Consider the following 18,194-nt stretch of genomic DNA (forward strand, 5'->3'; position numbering starts at 1 on the left):
CAGTTCATGTCCTCACCCAAGCCCAGAGGAGGAGCTGCCAAGCCCAGAGCAGAAGTACCCCAGGCTCGCCACCAGCTGTGCCGGTGACGGTGACGGAGGCCCAGTTCAGGGATCAGTAGTGACAGGGAGCCTTCCTGACTAGGGAGGACACAAAACTCTGCACCCCAGGGAACATTCCAAAGCACCACAAATCATCAGAAAATCTCTTCTGGGCCTCTGTGCTGTCACAAGACTCCAGTTCCACGGCCTCAGGAGTGACTCAGGCTGAGCCAACTAGACAGGCCAGCGGGCAGGAAGCCTACTCTGTGGTCTGGTGGGGCCTTTGCAGTCTAAAAATAGCTTCCCAGTGACTGCCCCAAAGCCTGGAAGCTTTGGAGCTGCCTTGAGTTAAGGCGGTGCCTCAGCTACAAATGTGACCCAGGATTTGGAGTGTTGCTGTCCCTGGGGGAGACCAGGGCTGAGGGCGTAGGGGAGTCTGGGACAGGGTGTGTGAGGCCACTGACAGACCTGAATTCAAACCTGCCTCTTAATTAGCTGTCTCACCTTGGGTACATTATTATTATTATTATTATTAATGTATTTTTCTGAAGCTGGAAACGGGAGAGACAGTCAGACAGACTCCCGCATGCGCCCGACCGGGATCCACCCGGCACGCCCACCAGGAGGCGACGCTTTGCCCACCAGGGAGCGATGCTCTGCCCCTCCGGGGCGTTGCTCTGTTGCGACCAGAGCCACTCTAGCACCTGGGGCAGAGGCCAAGGAGCCATCCCCAGCGCCCGGGCCATCTTTGCTCCAATGGAGCCTCGGCTGCTGGAGGGGAAGAGAGAGACAGAGAGGAAGGAGAGGGGGAGGGGTAGAGAAGCAGATGGGCGCTTCTCCTGTGTGCCCTGGCCGGGAATCGAACCCGGGACTTCTGCACACCAGCCCGACGCTCTACCACTGAGCCAACTGGCCAGGGCCTAACCTTGGGTACATTATTGAACACAATCTTCCTCAATTTCTTCATCTGTTAAATGAAGCTAATTCTGTCTGGTCGTAGAATTATTATGAGGATAAAATCACACAATATACAAAATGCCCAGCATGATGCTGGTGTGCACTAGGCTCTCGATAAGGTAGTTACTGTTAATACCATTGTGTGTGTGATGGGGGGTACAGGAAGATGGGGAAGATCGGCCCTGAGCTACAGGGGGGCAGTGGGTGTCTAAACACCAGGTGAGAGGGCCCCAGGGAGACAGGGAGAGGCTGAGTTCTCTTCCCTGGCTGCCTGCAGCTGGCCATGCCTAATGCTGTGCCCTGCTGTGTCTCAGCACCCGGGAAAGCGAATCCTTCCTCTTACAAGAGGCCAGCCCAGTCCCCAAGCCCCTCTATCTCTGAGGCTGGCCGGTCTGGACCAGGAGACAGGTGGCCCAGGGGAATGAGTTCATTCAGTTCTTTATTGGTTGTCTTGGCCCTAAAGCTGCCCCTCAATTTAGGATCTCCATGAGCTGCACAGAAAGACCTGCCACCTACTGGGACCAGGAAGGGGACACAGAGGTGGTCCTTGTCCCAGCATACACATACCACCCTTCGGAGCTTATGTTCTGGCACTGAGACTCCAGCGGTACAAACCTGTATCCTCGTGGTTTAGATCAGGGGTCCCCAAACTTCGGCCCATGGGCCTCATGCGGCCCCCTGAGGCCATTTATCCGCCCCCGCTGCACTTCCGGAAGGGGCACCTCTTTCACTGGTGGTCAGTGAGAGGAGCATAGTTCCCACTGAAATACTGATCAGTTTGTTGATTTAAATTTACTTGTTCTTTATTTTAAATATTGTATTTGTTCCCGTTTTGTTTTTTTACGTTAAAATAAGATGTGCAGTGTGCCTAGGGATTTGTTTATAGTTTTTTTTATAGTCCGGCCCTCCAATGGTCTGAGGGACAGTGAACTGGCCCCTTGTGTAAAAAAGTCTGGGGACCCTGGTTTAGATCTCATCATTCTCCAGTTGAATAGAATGAACCTCAAACTCATTTGGGTTGTTCTTAGACTCCAGTGTTTCCCCTGGAAGCTCTTCTGCTTCCTTTCCAGTGTCCCTGGCATCTGCCTGCCCCCCAGCCCCTGCTCCAGGGCCTGGGGCTTTTCCTCCAGCCTCTGCCTGCTCCCCGGGCTCCCCTCCAGGGCCTGGGGCTTTTCCTCCAGCTCCCTGTACAGGCTCTGAGGACTCCTTTCTGGCTCCCACCTGTCCCCCAGCTTCTTCTCTGGGACCCAGAGCTTTCTGTGCTTCTTGTCTTGATGGGCTTTTAGCTAACAGGGACTGCCTCCCCAAATCTTGTGGCTCCAGGGGTTCTTTGTGCTCCAAGTGCCTTGGGGCCTCTCCTGGAAAGTTGATGAGCTCTGCAGGGGTCATGAGTCCATCCCCATTCAGGTCCTGGGTCTCGAGCACCTGGTCCACCACCAGGATCACCTGTGGAAGCACACAGTTGCCATGGGATCTGCAGTGGCCCGAGATGTCTCCCGGAACCCTGGCTCCCCAACACCGCTCCCCCCATCCCTGTCATGCAGGCGTTGAGCATTCCCGGGGATTCACCAAAAGAGTCATGATGAAGAAGACCAAAGCCCCAGGGAGCTGGGTCTCCTTCACGGGAGAAGGGTCCCCCTCCAGTAGGGCTTACTGGGTTGGTGGTAGGAGAGTCGGCAGCTCCAGGGCTCAGAGCTGCTGTCAACATGGACAACAGCTCCAGGCCGTCCAGCTGTCCGCTCTGGTCATAGTCATGGAGGGCAAAGAGGTAGAGCAGAACTAAGGAGAAGAAACTGGGTCAGAAGAGGCATCAGGACAGGTGGAAGAGGCAGCAGGCAACGGGATGGCCAAGGTCAGTCCCAGCTCTGGCTGCCCTGAGCCTCCTGGCCCCATCAGCCCAGCCCCTCACCCTGCTCCCGGTTCATGTGCTCCGGCTCCTCTTCCATCCTCTCTAGTCCCTTTAGGTAGCTCTGTAGCAGTCTGACAGAAAAGTGGAAAATCAGCCCACCAGAGGCCAGTCTGCAGCCCAGGCCTCATTCTCGGGCCCCCGACCAGCCTACTCACCGGAGCTGCTCCCTGCCTGGCTGGAAGGGGTTGAGGAGGGGCTGCTGGTGGACTTCAGGGTCCAGCCTGGAAGAGGGCGGGGGAGGGTCAGCCTCGCAGAGAGCCTTCCTGAGGGCCCCACCTGCCAGCCTTCCACTCCCAAGCTCCTGGCAATGGCAATGTTCGCTCCCTAGGCCCAAAAGGAGTTACTCTCCCAAATCTCCCAAAACCCTGTAGGGAGGAGTCCCTTCTGTCTCCTCAAAAGCAGAACCTTACTCCCTGAGACCCTGTGTTTGCCAATCCTTAGCTTCGATGGTAAGTGAAAACCCCATAAAACATCTGGTTAGATAGAGGCCAGATGAGGCCAGATGAGGCCACACCTAGTCCATACAAGTTGGAGACCCAAGAAAACAGTGCAGACCAGAGCAGGACAATGTTGATTGTGGTAACAGTTCTACTGTGATGCTGCGGCCAACGGGCAGGTCCCCAGCTGAGCTCAGAGGCACCACTCAGTTCGATACAGACCTGGTTTATACCATGACACGAACTGGACTCTGTTTTGCCTCAACCTGAGGGCCGATATGATGGTGTGGGACTTTGAATCTGCTCAGGGTCTCTTTGTCAGTATTTAAAGCTCAAAATTTGCTCTCAGTTCTGGACAAGGCTACCTGTTTGCCCAAGTCAACCCAGACCTGTGATGCCAGAGAGCTGGCAGAAGCTGCTGCAACAGCTTTGGTCACTGCTGTCAGCCCTTGCTGTTCCTGTGTCTGTCCCCCACCCCACCCAGCACACACACTGCATAGGTACAAGAGAGGTATTCGAAGAAAGTAGAAATGATATGCTAACGTCCTCTATTTCTTGGGAGTTCCCACTCTCAGGTCTCAGTAAGAGGACTGCAGCCCCTTCCCGGCCATAGCTTCTTCCCTGTGCTTCGCACCTCACTGGAACTGAGCTCCTGGCTCCAAATGAGCCCAGCAAACACGTATTGCATGCCCACTTTGTGCAGGGCGCTCTAACAGGCTCGAAGCCGAGAGGCTGAGGTGGGTGGGCAGGGACACAGAGGTTGGGGAGCATACACCCTAGTCTCCTGCTTCCCAGACGGGCCACCACACCCTTGGGTTCTCCAGAGACTCTCCTTGCTCGCAGCCCATGGCCCTGACCTCTGAATCCCGTTACCTGGTGGTTCCATCTTTGGGAGCAGCCTGACCCAGGGGCAGCAGCAGCAGCACTAACATTCTCATCGTCAAAGGTAACATCCTTCCTGGAACTAGAACAGGTAACATCTTTCCTAGGAGCAGAGTTAGGGAGTCAAGGAGAAGGGGTGTCTGCCACAGAGCGGGGGATCAGTGGGTTACACAGGAACATCTCTCCCTGCCTGTCCCTGCAGTCCAGGTGGCAGGATACACGAACATCAGTGATCCTCTGTGGAACTTACCCAGATCCAGTGTGTCAAGTGCACAGAGACCTGCTCTCTGGTGGCAGTGGAGCTGTGGGCTGGAGCCGCTCCCCACACCCCTTCCTCTTGCCTTGCAGCCCCCAAGGTGCTTGGAGTAGGGCAGTTTACATTTTATTTATTTATTTTAGGGGAAGAGGCAGGGAGAAGGAAGGAGACAAACATCGATTTGTAGTTTCACTTATTTATGTATTCATTGGTTGATTCTTGTATGTGCCCTGACTGGGGAACAAGCCCACCACCTTGGCCTATTAGGGATGACGCTCTAACCAACTGAGTACCCGGCCAGGACCTGGAGTGGTGGCCCCTCACCCTACAAAAATCAATAAATGAAATCTTTAAAAAAATCCTCATGGAAGAACAACTCAAAAAAGGCTGACTCTTTGAAATGGGTAGAGATCGAAAACACAACAAACCAGGGTCAAATCAACAGTGGCCCCAGGAACTGCTGTTCCTGTAAGTGCAAGTAGGAAACCAGATACCAATTTGAAGGAAAAACAAAAACTTCCCCTTAGATCTACATAGTGTGCGCCAATTGGCAAGACAGTCACTTGATTATATGTAAACAGTCAAATAGAGAGGCTCAATCACAGAGCATGAAGGTTGATTAGTCCCAGGTGTGTGTACATATCATGTGAATTCCTGAGGACGCAGGTGCCCACCTAAGCTGAGGCCTGAGACCCCACACCCATCCCTAGGCAGACAAATCACTGGGTGCTTGGTCGAGGCAGAGAATCAGGAACCCTCTGAAATAATGCGCAACACACTGGCTGGCACCAAATTTTCCTGGAGGAAAGTTCATAGCTTTCAGCAGATTCTCAGATTGTTCCATGACAAGGTTCAGAACCACTGCAAGGGGAGACATCAGCTTCCTTAGAGATGCGGAAGAGCAGGTGAGCATCTGGTTAACAGGAAGATACACGTGGGAACTGGCTGTAGCTGTGCCCACAGAGCTGCCCTGAGGAAGCAGCAACAAAACATGGAAGTCCCACATGAAAGGGAAACTACTGAAAGTTATAGAAACTGTTTTCAGTTTTCTATGTATACAGTGACCCCAAAGGATATAGTGAGACTACACAGTTGGTCCACAATCTCCAGTGGTTCACAATCTCTTAAATGGGTTCTGAAGCCACAACTGCCCCTAAGGTGCTCACAAACATTGGCTTGTGACATGGGTCCTTGTGCTTTAGTTGTCACCGGGAGGGAAGATCAGGCCTTGGGCCCATGCAAGGGAGGCAGCTGGAACTGAGATCCTCCTGGGGACCCTCCGAGGTCCCACCAGAGTAGACTAGAAAAACATCCATGCCTCCATGTCTGAGAGAATGCTAGTTAGTAAAAGTTCCCATGGAAGTAACTCCAGAGCTGGATAGAAATAGAAAGTGTCTTTTCAAATGCAATGAGTTGGCAAGAAATTAAGAAGAGCACAGTGAAACCAGTAATCCTGAGGAAAACTCAGTTTGAAGTTAGATTTTGCCTTAAGAATATCTGCCAAGTCTGACCAGGTGGTGGCACAGTGGATAGAGCGTTGGACTGGGATGCGGAGGACCCAGGTTCGAGACACCAAGGTCGCCAGCTTGAGCACGGGCTCATCTGGTTTGAGCAAAGCTCGCCAGCTTGGACCCAAGGTCGCTGGCTCGAGCAAGGGGTTACTCGGTCTGCTGTCGCTCCACGGTCAAGGCACATATGAGAAAGCAATCAATGAACAACTAAGGTGTCTCAATGAAAAACTGATGATTGATGCTTTTCATCTCTCTCCATTCCTGTCTGTCTGTCCCTATCTATCCCTCTGTCTCTGTAAAAAAAAAAAAAAAAAAAGAGTATCTGCCAAACAAAGCCCTGGTGAACTTGAGCTATCGGTTTGAGGGCTTTGTGCAATGGAGGAGGCCAGAGAGAAAACGTGGACCCACGCGATGCGAGGCAACTAATAGGAGATTACCTACAGAAAGCTGGGATTCAAACAGCTCAACTCTCAATCTAAGGGTGAACATGAAGTTAATGTGCCCTGAAGAAGGGCAGCACAGAGTCATGCTTATTTTGACATTGGTGCTGGGTAGAAAGGAGAAAAATACCTTCCCTGAGAATCTGTAATAAGCCTGCTCTAATGTGGGTTTGAGGCCAAATTAATGCTTCCTCTGTGGTTCAGAAACCTACAGCACGTAATTTATTTTGAAGTGATGGCTGGTTGATAGTACCCCCAGCTGACTGACAAAAGAAAATGTACACCTTGTCTGAAGGAACACAACTTCAGCAACTCCATTACAGGGCTCAGTGCAGTTCCGTAAGGTTTTAAGGAGCGTGAACTCACAGCCGAAAAGTCATAAACATGTAAGGAAATATGACACTATGAGTAAGAGCCAGCCAAACAACAGCAGACAAAACCAGGCTTGCAAAGACTGAAGATAATGTAATTATTACTGAATATAAAGAATATTTAATATGCTTTAAGAAACTCAAGAGCAGCTTTAAACTATGAAAAAGAAATAAGAGCTAAAAACGACCAAGAAGAGGTCCTGGCCAGCTGGCTCAGTGGTAATACATTGGCCCAGTGTGTGGATGTCTCGGGTTTAATTCCCGGTCAGGGAACAGAGGAGGAGTGCCCATCAGCTTCTCCACCTTTCCCCCTCTCTTTTCCTCTATGTCTCTCTTACCCTGCCACAGCCAAGGCTCCATTGGAGCAAAGTTTGCCCGGGCACTGAGGATGGCTCCATGGCCTCCGTCTCAGGCGTTAGAATGGCTCTGGTTGCAATGAAGCAACTCCCCAGATGAACAGAGCATCGCCCCCTGGTGGGCATGCAGGGTGGATCCCTGTGGGGGGGCATACAGGAGTCTGTCTTTGCCTCCCTGCTTCTCACTTCCAGAGGCGGGGAGGGGAATGACCGAGAAGATGTAACTTATACAAATATAAAGAACAGATTGATTTTTAAAATGCAATGAATGGGTTAAACACATTGAATACAGATGATGTAAGAATTAATGAACTGGAAAATAGTACTGAATAAATTATTCGGAATATTTATTCAGTTCGTGGAGGAGGAAGAAAATTTCCTCTACCCTTAAGGTTCTTCTAACTTCTGATAACCAAACAGACATGAGACAGATTAGCAAGAGAAAATAACCAAATTTAATACAGATATATGTATGGAAACCCCACGTACATGAGACAGAGACCTCATATGCATGGAAGGGTCAGAGACAGAAAGGGGGACAGATATATAAGACATTCTTAGCTAGGGAAACATTCATGCACCTTGGGGGCTCCAAAGGGCCATTGCAGAATAAGAAGAGGGATGTTTAGTAAATAGAAGTTTGTCCCATCCTATACATATATCAAAAGAGATTATGTCTGATACTCTCCCATGATGGGCAAGGTCTCTACTTCAAAATCTTCCAGGTCATCAAGAGAAAGGCAGAAGTTTCTCCCTAGCCACAGTTCAAGTTTCCCTTAGCAAAACAATCCACACACCACAGAAGCATATCTCGGGTGACTAGCTCTGACTAGTTCATTGAGCCAGAGACATAGAAAATATTTTTAAAAGCTTAAATGGCATGAAGGAAGGAGGAGTTAATGGAGAAAATTGGATAGAAGCAGTATTTGAAGAAATAACAGTTGAGATTTTCTCAGTATGTTGCAAAACGTTAATATTCCAATCCAAGAAGCCCAACAATCCCAGGCAGATTAAATAAACAGAAATATATATCCAAAGCTTTTGTGAAAGCTAAAGAACACCAAATTTTAATAGTCTAATAATCATTAAAGAAATTAAATAATCAGTGAGTATTAACCTATATTGTTTGAGGAATTATAAACCTGAACTGTTCCTGGAGCACAATCTGCAAATGTGTATTAATTGTCATGAAACTCTGATCCAATAATACCATCCTGGGGATTACATAAAGAAGAACATAAACGGGAAAGAAGTTATAAGGGTATTTATAACTGTGCTATTAATATTAGTCCAAGAAATATAGACAACTCCAAGCTCTAACATTTAAGCAATGGTTAAGCAAATCATATTATGTGACAGAGCCATCAAACATGATAAAAATTTCAAACTCAAAAGTTTTAAAGGAAAAATGGACAAATTTCTGTATATCAAAAGTTTAAACTTCTGTATCATGAAAGATACCACAGATGAAGTTCAAGGAGACAAGTTATAACAGACTAGAGGGAATTCATCGAGGGCTCAAGGCTACCTGCGTTCTCAGCAGGAGGGAGCTCAACACCATCTGGGCCTCAGAAAGGGCTGGAAGACAGAATCTTCATAGAAACCCCCTGGAATCTAACCTGTGTTGGTGCAGTGCATAAAGCACGACCTGGAACACTGAGGTTATGGGTTCAAATCCCTAGGCTTGCCCAGTCAAGGCACATAGAGAAAGCAACTACTACGAGTAGATGCTTTCTGCTTCTCCCCCTTCTTTCTCTCTCTCCCTCTCCTTCTTTCTCTCTCTTTCTCTTCCTCTCCTCTCTCCAAAATCAATAAATAAAATATTTTTTTAAAAAACAACAACTGCCGCCTGACCTGTGGTGGCGCAGTGGATAAAGCATCGACGTGGAAATGCTGAGGTTGCCGGTTCGGAACCCTGGGCTGCCTGGTCAAGGCACATATGGGATTTGATGCTTCCAGCTCCTCCCCCCTTCTCTCTCTCTCTGTCTCTCTCTCCTCTCTCTCTCCTCTCTCTCTCTTTCTCTCTCTCCTCTCTAAAAAAAAAAACACAAACAAACAAACAAAAAAACCTGCCTGACCTGTGGTGGCGCAGTTGATAAAGCGTCAACCTGGAACATTGAGGTCACCGGTTTGAAACCCTGGGCTTGCCCGGTCAAGGCACATATGGCACTTGATGCTTCCTGCTCCTCCCCCTTCTCTCTCTTTCTCTCTTTCTCATTCTCTCTCTCTCTGTCCTCTCAAAAATAAATAAATAAAAATAATAAAAATAAAATTTATATAAAACAACAACAACAACTCCTGGATACAGAGTGGAAATCCAAGAACTGTAGTGAATGTGCCTGATCTGGGAGGACTACAGAGAAGACCCTGCCCACAGAGCACCTGTGTGGTTAGGAAGCAATGGCTGCAGGCACCTCACCCAGTGCTCTGTATTCAGTGCTACTGGCTTGAAGGTTCCAGGCTCTAAGGTGGAAGAGAGTTGTAAATGGGCTGAGAGGGCCAGCTGGCCAGAAGGAGAATGCCAAAAAGTATGAACCATGGAGCTGGATGCCACAGAGGACACCATAGGAAGCATAATCAGAAGTTAAGACCTTGGTGACAAAGACCAGGGAGGCGAGCATCTGTAGGGAAGGAAAGTGTAAATATTAAGTTTGTAGAATAAGGATAAATGGTATTTGTTTCTTTAATACTTATTGAGCACCTACTATATGTGTGGCATTGTCTTATAAATTAGAATAAAGCTGAATTATTTTCTTCTTGAAAGTATATACGTAGAAAAATATACAAATGTTAAAATGATGAAGAAAAAGGCAGAGAAACACAGAATTGCTAAGGAATAGATAAATAGCATAGTTCAAAGTTTAACAGCCCCAGGCTGCCTAACGTCAAATCCAGGCTCTGCAACTCCCTAGCTGTGTGACTTCTGTGTTTCAGGTTCTCCACCTGTAACCTCTCATGGGGCAGGTCAACTTAATGAGACAAGATATATAAAGCACAATGCCTGGCCTTTTTCCTTCCAGAAGTTTTCCTGGACTGCTCAGCAGTGACTTCACACAGACCCACCATCCTGGTCTCCCCATCTGACTACCATCTAATTGCTTTCTCCTCCTCATCTGATTATTGCCAGGACCTAGGCCAACAGGAGGCACTGAAGTAATTTAAATTCCTCAGAGCTGTCAAAAGCTATTATTCAGGTTTAATATATCATCCACTAGCAGTTGCCTTCTACAAGAGGACAAAAATACCTCTGGTCGCAGTTTAGGCACAGAGGGGAAGCATCCCTCAGATCTCACTAACCTACTCACTCATGAGGCCAACTCTGCTGATGTGAAAAAACAGGTCTACAAGTTCTTTGACACTCCATCCCACAAAAGTTCTAACCTAATTCACCTTTCCTTGCATATGAGCTGGACCTAAATGACTCACTTCTTATGAACAGCTGAATAATGAGGCATGACTTCCAAGTCAGTTAGAAAAGGTGACAGCATGCACCTGGTCCTGGTTCTCTCTCCTTCTCTCCCTCTATCCTCTTTCCCTCTCTCCTTCCTTCCCTCTCTCCCTCTCTGGACATGCAGATATGCACCTCTGGGGGCCTGAGCCACCATGGAAGAGGTCTGGCATCCCTGAAACCGCCATGCTGGAAAGGCCAAGTGGAGACAACTCGCAGACAGAGATGCCTGAGGAGCCCCAGCCATTCTGGCCTCCAGCTGCTCACACTTCCCCAGCCTAGGGACCACACAGGTGAGAGAGTGAACCTTCAGGTGATTCCAGCCCTGAGCCTTCAAGCTGCCTCAGCCAACACAGAATGGAGCAGCCCTCCCCAGACTGTACACTTATGAGCAAAGTCAATGCTACTGGGTTCAGCCACTAAGTTTTGAGGTGATCTGTTAAGTTGTCACAGTAATTAGAACTGATTTCATGGGAATGTGGCCTGCTCTAGGATGGGCCTTGGGCTTAGTCTAATGCTCAGCTCTCACCATATTGAAATTTTTAATCTTATTTTTGTATTGGGCTCTGAGAAGTATGTACCTGGTCCTGAACCCTGCCTGCATAAATTACTACCACTCTCCTTGACTTGGTCCTATGTCTCTGTCACACTAATGCAGCTATTCAGTATGTGCCATTGACAGAGTACAGAGCTTTGGAACCAGCCAGATTTAGGTTCAAATCCCAGCCTCGCCATAGACTGTCTGTGTGACCTTGGGTAAGTTAATTATCCTCACTAAACTTTATCTGTGTAATGGAGAGAGTACTTATATCACAGGGTGACAGTGAATATAATTAGATAATGAATTATTTCTTGCTCATCTAATGCAATAGTCTTTCATTCTTGTCCCTGCCTTTGCTATCTTCTCCATTTAAAGAACCTTACACACCCACAATAGATTAGTCTTCCTTTGCTAGAACTCCACTGCTCCAAAACCTGCAGTGGTTCCCTATTTCTATTACAGTCCAGACTCCTTACTTGGGCATTCAAAGCCTTTTACAATCAGGTATCAAGTTACCATTTAAGAGCCCTGGCCAGTTAGCACAGTCAGTTAAGAATGTAGTCCCAAGACAAGGTTGCAGGCTCGATCTCCGATCTCTGGTCAGGGCATACATGTGAAGCAACCAAAAAATGCGCGTCTGAGTGGAACAACAAATGCTTCCTTTCCCCCTCCCCACTCTCCTTCTTCTTCTTTTGATTTCTCTAAAAATCAATAAAAATTAAGCCCTGACCAGATCGCTTGGTTGGTTGGAGTGTCCTCCCCGAGCATGAGGTTGCCAGTTCAATTCCCCAGTCAGGGCATGGCAGCAGCTGGATGTTCCTATCTCTCTCCCTGCCTCTCTCAAAAAAATAAAAATGAAAAAGTTCCCATGTTAGACTCATCTGCCAGTGCTTCATCACACTGACTGCCTCAGACGGCGGTAGTGGACTCCCTAGGCGCACTTTGCAGTGCTTTGCCCAAGCTGTTTCACCTTCTTCCTTGAATACTCTGGGCCCTCATGACAACCTTGCATTCTGGTTGTAGTCCACTTCACAAACTTAAATTCATGCATGTGGATTTTTAGTGTCACTTAAGAAGTAGTCTCTCAAGTAATGCTTCCAACTGTGACATTTTTAGTGCAGGTAACTCACCTTCCTCTGTTATTTAAAGGAAGTCAGGCTAAGGCACTTCAGTAATGGTAATGAGTTGAAGTAGGCATAATGTGATTTGTTCACATGCATTTCTAAGCATTTAAAACGCTTTTGGAAGCAACAGAAATAAAGCAATTACTGAACCACTGTCTGTCAAATAAAAATGTTCCTGCCTGGCCAGGTAGCTCAGTTGATTAGAATGTCACCCCAACAAGCCAAGGTTGCGGGTTTGATCCTTGGTCAGGGCATATGTAAGAATCAACCAATGAATGCATAAACAAGACAATGAATTGATGTTTTTTTTTCTCTCCCTCAAAATCAATAAATATTTAAAAATGTTCCTAACCATTTTCTCTAACTATAATGTATACAAACATAATTTACCCTTATGGCCACACGAAAGCCACCACAACTGGCAGTTGACAGCTGTGATGTAATTCAAGAAAGTTATTCACATCCTACACATGCACACTCACATTCTCAATAACGCTTTGGCCTCTGATTTCTTCAGGCCTTTGCACCAGTGCATGAGAGGTACGCAGGCCTTGGGGTGAGACCTGCGATCAAATCCTGCCTCTCACAGTGCTAATAGTGTGGTCTAGGCACGAGTCTAAATGTCTGTGGGCCCTGGGATCTTCATTTTAAAAAACGGGCTAGCAGTGTCAATCTTGTAGGGGCACAGGAAGGATGCCAGGGGATAATGTCAGTTAAATGGCTGGCAGCAAGCAGATGCTTTTTGAGTTGGTCAGAGGCTCTAGGATGTGGCAGAGGGCTTTTATCTTGCATAACTTCCCATGCAGTGCAAAAATTTCTTCCACAATCTCCTTGTCGATGGCCATTCAGCCTTCACTTGACTTTCCAGAATGGAAGCCTAGCACCTCACAGGGCGTCCATTCCACTCCTGGCTAATTCTGTCAGGAAGTTATTCAGAACTGACTCCTCTCCCTTAGTTTCTCTCTCTGTTGCCTCCCATGCCTGTCAGCACTCCCCCACCCCACCCCACCTTCCCACCATCCTACCCCACCCCTCCCACCCCTGCCCAAGAGAAGAGGCAGTGGCTACACAGTCAAAGGGGTCCCACACCTGAGCTGGGCTCCATCCTGCCACTGCCTGCTGGGTGATAACCTGGCCCCTCCCTGGTCCCCCTTTTCTTCATCTGTCAACTCCTGTCAGCCCTCCTCTCCCCACAGCTGTCAGAGAGACAAATGAGACAACCGGAGCAAAAAGCACTTGGATAATTGTAAAACCTCATCATCCCACAGAGGGAGTCCAGGTTTTCCACCCCTGCCTCTACCTGCTCTCAGGGGTGACCTCCTCCCGGGAGGTGCCGAGTGGCGAAGGCCAGCGCTGCGGCGGCTGAGCCGCGGGGATGCAGAGCGACTGCACCTTCAGCATCCAGACTCAGAGGCCGGAGGCCGTGGGCCCGCGGGTCCGCCCCCAGCGCGGCACGTCCCGCTGCCGGTGGTGAGGGTCCCGGCCACCCCCGCCCGCCGGCCCGGGGCGGGGACCGACCCACCTGCGGCAGCGCGGCGAGGCTCAGGCTGCGGGCCGGCTTCGGCGTCGCCCGGGACTGTGCGCCAAGCTCCTCGCCGCCCGGCCCTCCCCTGGGCAGCTCCACGTGGCCGCTCCACGTCGCCCTCCCGGTGGCAGCCGCCGCCCTAGCCGGGGCAGAGTCCTGAGCGCCAGCCGGAGGGCACGGCAGCCGCCCCGCCCTGACCGCGGTAGCCTCTGCCAGTCTTCCTCCCCGCGAGTGTGTGTGCGTGTGTGTGTGTCTGTGTGACACAGATAACTAGAGAGACAGAGACAAAGAGAGCTGGCGAGGATGCTGTGTATTAGAAGCATGTTTAGCTGTGGTGATGCTGTGGGTGCCCCTGCCTGCAGGGACCCAGATGTGTGTGACAAGACAGACTAACTTACTGTTGGTTTGTGTGATTGTGATTGGTGTATGTGGCTGTGTGTTTGAGGAACCTGTGACACAGAGGGGCATTTTGTGTCACCTTGTCTACAGTGTGCTAGTACAGAGTTGGAAGAGTATGGTCACTGTGTGACTGATTGTGTGACATGTGCTGGTACTGGAGGATGCTGGTGGTGTGTGTGTTCAACTATCTGGCCGAACTCTTCCTGAGTTGTTTGAGATACTCAAGTGACAGCTGTGACTGCTGCTTTCCAGTGACGGTGTCATTGTGTGACTGTGACTGTGCACATCACCGAGAACTGGCTCCATATGAGACATGGAGGGGAGATCTGGGAAAAGTATCATCTTAAGGGTGATGGTGGCAGTTGTTTGCCAGCACTGTGTTGCAGGGTGGGGCTGTAGCTTTGTGGTCAAAATGGAGTACCACCTACTTCTGTCATAGTGGCCAATTCCTCCACCAAGGCTCCAGACTGCATCCTCACCCACTGGCCTGAGGACTTAGTTCTTTGAATAGATGACTTCCTATCTCTCTGGAATCTTCATCTTCCCCATCTCTATCATCTGTTTCCCTTCAGCACCCATCACAACAAACCCACTTTCATCAAGGTCATCCTGTCCTCTTTCCTGGGGTGGACACTGATGGACGTTACCTCCTTGGATCATGGTATCCACTGGTTTTGGCAATACCATTTCTCTCTTTGTAGTCATTTCTTCTTAGTTTTCTTCATGCTTCAGAATGCCTCTAGGCTCTTTCCTCACTCTCCTTCTGTTCATGTGTTTATCTGTTCATGTAGCTTCCATCACTTTGTATTATGGGTTGAAGTGCATCCCTCAAAATTTTATATGTTGGCCTGACCTGTGGTGGCACAGAGGATAAAGCGTTGACCTGGAATGCTGAGGTCGCCGGTTCAAAACCCTGGGATTACCTGGTCAAGGCACATATGGGAGTTGATGCTTCCCGTTCCTCCCCTCTTCTCTCTCTCTCTCTCTCTCTCTCTCTCTCTCTCCTTCTCTCCTCTCTAAAATGAATAAATAAAGTCTAAAAAAATTAAAAAATAGCCTGACCAGGCGGTGGCACAGTGGATAGAGCGTTGGACTGGGATGTGGAAGGACCCAGGTTCGATACCCCAAGGTTGCCAGCTTGAGCACGGGCTCATCTGGCTTGAGCAAAAGCTCACCAGCTTGGATCCAGGGTCGCTGGCTCCAGTAAGGGGTTACTCAGTCTGCTGAAGGCCCGCAGTCAAGGCACATATGAGAAAGCAATCAATGAACAACTAAGAAGTCGCAACACGCAACGAAAAACTAATGATTAATGCTTCTCATCTGTCTCCATTCCTGTCTGTCTGTCCCTGTCTATTCCTCTGACTCTCTCTCTGGCTCTGTGAAAAAAATAAATTTTTTTTTAAAAACTGTTAAAAAAATTGGCCCTGGCTGGTTGGCTCAGTGATAGAGCGTCGGCCTGGCGTGCAGGAGTCCCGGGTTCGATTCCAGGCCAGGGCACACAGGAGAAGCGCCCATCTGCTTCTCCACCCCTCCCCCTCTCCTTCCTCTCTGTTTCTTCCTCTTTCTCTCTCTCTTCCCCTCCTGCAGCCAGGGCTCCACTGGAGCAAGGTTGGCCCTAGCACTGAGGATGGCTCTGTGGCCTCTGCCTCAGGTGCTAGAATGGCTCTGATTGCGGCAGAGCAAGGCCCCAGATGGGCAGAGCATCGCCCCCTGGTGGGCATGCCGGGTGGATCCCGGTTGGGCGCATGCAGGAGTCTGACTGCCTCCCCGTTTCCAACTTCAGAAAAAAAAAAAATACAAAAACTGTTAAAAAAATAAAAATAAAAAATATATATAATCTCTTTAAAAAAAAATTATATGTTGAAGCCCTAAGCCCCAATAGCTCAGAATGTAATCTTCTTTGGAAGTAGAGTCACTGTAGATCTACATAATAAGAGAATATGACATCATACTGGAGAAGGGTGGGTTCCTAATCTGATTATGACTGGTATCCATATAAAATTGTGGGGACACACACACACACACACACACACAAAATAGCATGTAAAGAAATAGCCAGAGAGCCTGGCCAGGTGATGATGCAGTAGATAGAACACCAGACTGGGACGCAGAGGACTCAAGTTTGAAGCCTCGAGGTTGCCGGCTTGAGTGTGGGTTCATTCGGCTTGAGTGTGAGCTCACCAGCTTGAGCCCAGGGTCTCTGGCTCAAGCATGGGATCATAAACATGACCCCATGGTGGCTGGCTTGAAGCCCAAGGTCACTAGCTTGAGCAAGGGGTCACTTTCTCTGCTGTAGCCCCCTAGTCAAGGCACATACGAGAAAGCAATCAATGAACAACTAAGGAGACTAAGAAGCCACAACAAAGAATTGATGCATCTCATCTCTCTCCCTTTCTGCCTACCCGTTCCTCTCTCTGTCTCTCTCTCTCTATCTCTGTCACACACACACAAAAAGGCAGAGAGCCATGGCCAGGTGGCTCAGTGGATAGAGTGTCATCCCTGCATGCCGAGATCACAGGTTTGATCCTTGGTCAGGGCACATACAGGAAACAACCAATGAGTGCACAACTAAATGAAACAAATAAGTGGGAAAACAATGCTTCTCTCTCTTTCTCTCTCTCTCAAATCAATGGGAAGTTTTTGAAAAGATAGACAATAACAAGATACAGGCAGATTGGGGTGAAGCTTCTACAGGCCAATGAATGCCACAGATTGCCAGCAAAGCATCAGAAACTATTATAGAAGGAAAGTAATGGGGCAGATTCTTCGTCATCGCATTCAGAAGGAACCAATCCTGCTGACACTTAGATCTTGAACTTCTAGTCTCCAGAATTGTGAGATAATAATATTCTGCTGTTTAAGATACCCAGTTTGGCCTGACCAGGAGGTGGCACAGTGGATAGAGCATTGGACTGGGATGCCGAGGACCTAGGTTCGAGACCCTGAGGTCGCCAGCTTGAGTGTGGGCTCATCTGGTTTGAGCAAAGCTCACCAGCTTGGACCGAAGGTCGCTGGCTCGAGCAAGGGGTTATTTGGTCTTCTGAAGGCCCACGGTCAAGGCACATATGAGAAAGCAATCAATAAACAACTAAGGTGTCTGCAATGCGCAATGAAAAACTGATGATTGATGCTTCTCATCTCTCCATTCCTGTCTATCCCTCTTTCTGACTCTCTCTCTGTCTCTGTTAAAAAAAAAAAAAAAAGATACCCAGTTTGAAATACTTTATTATGGCAACCCTACAAACTAACATATTACCTAAATGCTGATGATTATCAAGTCTCAAATTCCAATCTCTAAGCCCCAGATCATTTTGGAAATTGAACAGCCTACTGATTTAATTTATAAAGGTGATTGGGTGAAAACACAGAGAGGTCAATGCCATTGAAATAAGAGGTTAATGTTACAGTTCACCTAGAAAGAAGAGTCATAGCTCGCCCACAGGATCACAGCAGGGAGCACCGGTGTAGGTCAGAAGGCAGAAAGAAACAAGGGGAAGATGTAGGTGAGAGCCTTTGTGAGGTAGGAAAGGCAAGGCAGGCAGGGTAAACACCTTTGGATCAGCTAGTTTGAATATTTCTGGTGGACTTTGGAGGGTAGGGGCTGTCCTCTGTTGCCTGGTACCTGGCCCTGTGTTGATTTAGGAGAGGGGAAATATTGGCTGGGTGTGTGAGAATTAGATAAAGGAAGTGTGGCTCAGAGTATGAACTCTGGATAGCAGGAGAGATGTAAACAAGTTTGGCCACTGCTTTGGCTTTGTGATTAATGGATGCCAAACAGACAAATACAGAATCTAAGAAAACACAATCAGAACACCTACTAGCACCCCATCCCCAACCTCTACATGTGAGTCAGAATATATCATCTTCCTCCTCAAACCTTCCCCTTTAACCTTTCCCTCCCCCAGTTTTCCTATCCCAGAGACAGACCTGCCATACATTCCTGAATCAATGCAGTCAGAAACCTGAGTGTCATCCATGATTCTCCTTCTACCTATACCT

At 48.6% G+C, this 18,194-nt stretch overlaps 1 protein-coding gene across 5 annotated transcripts; it reads right to left on the reverse strand.

Moving 5' to 3' along the window:
- Positions 1-11: 11 nt before the first annotated feature.
- CGREF1 (cell growth regulator with EF-hand domain 1) lies at positions 12-13,923 on the reverse strand. 5 transcript variants are annotated; one of them, XM_066266732.1, is made up of 6 exons: positions 13,794-13,923; positions 4,216-4,327; positions 3,061-3,126; positions 2,906-2,976; positions 2,651-2,775; positions 12-2,442 (listed from the first exon to the last, which is right to left on the reverse strand). In XM_066266732.1, exons 2-6 carry the CDS (start codon positions 4,320-4,322, stop codon positions 1,963-1,965), a joined length of 849 nt encoding a protein of 282 aa, XP_066122829.1. In that variant the 5' UTR covers positions 4,323-4,327; positions 13,794-13,923; the 3' UTR covers positions 12-1,962. The 5 variants fall into 5 exon arrangements, with proteins under 5 accessions (XP_066122829.1, XP_066122832.1, XP_066122831.1 ...); XM_066266735.1 differs by having other exon boundaries at positions 4,216-4,306; positions 13,794-13,922; XM_066266734.1 differs by having other exon boundaries at positions 4,216-4,322; positions 13,794-13,870.
- Positions 13,924-18,194: the final 4,271 nt, after the last annotated feature.

This window comes from Saccopteryx bilineata, chromosome 3 (genome assembly GCF_036850765.1).
Source record: "Saccopteryx bilineata isolate mSacBil1 chromosome 3, mSacBil1_pri_phased_curated, whole genome shotgun sequence".
NCBI classification, from domain to species: Eukaryota; Metazoa; Chordata; class Mammalia; order Chiroptera; family Emballonuridae; genus Saccopteryx; species Saccopteryx bilineata.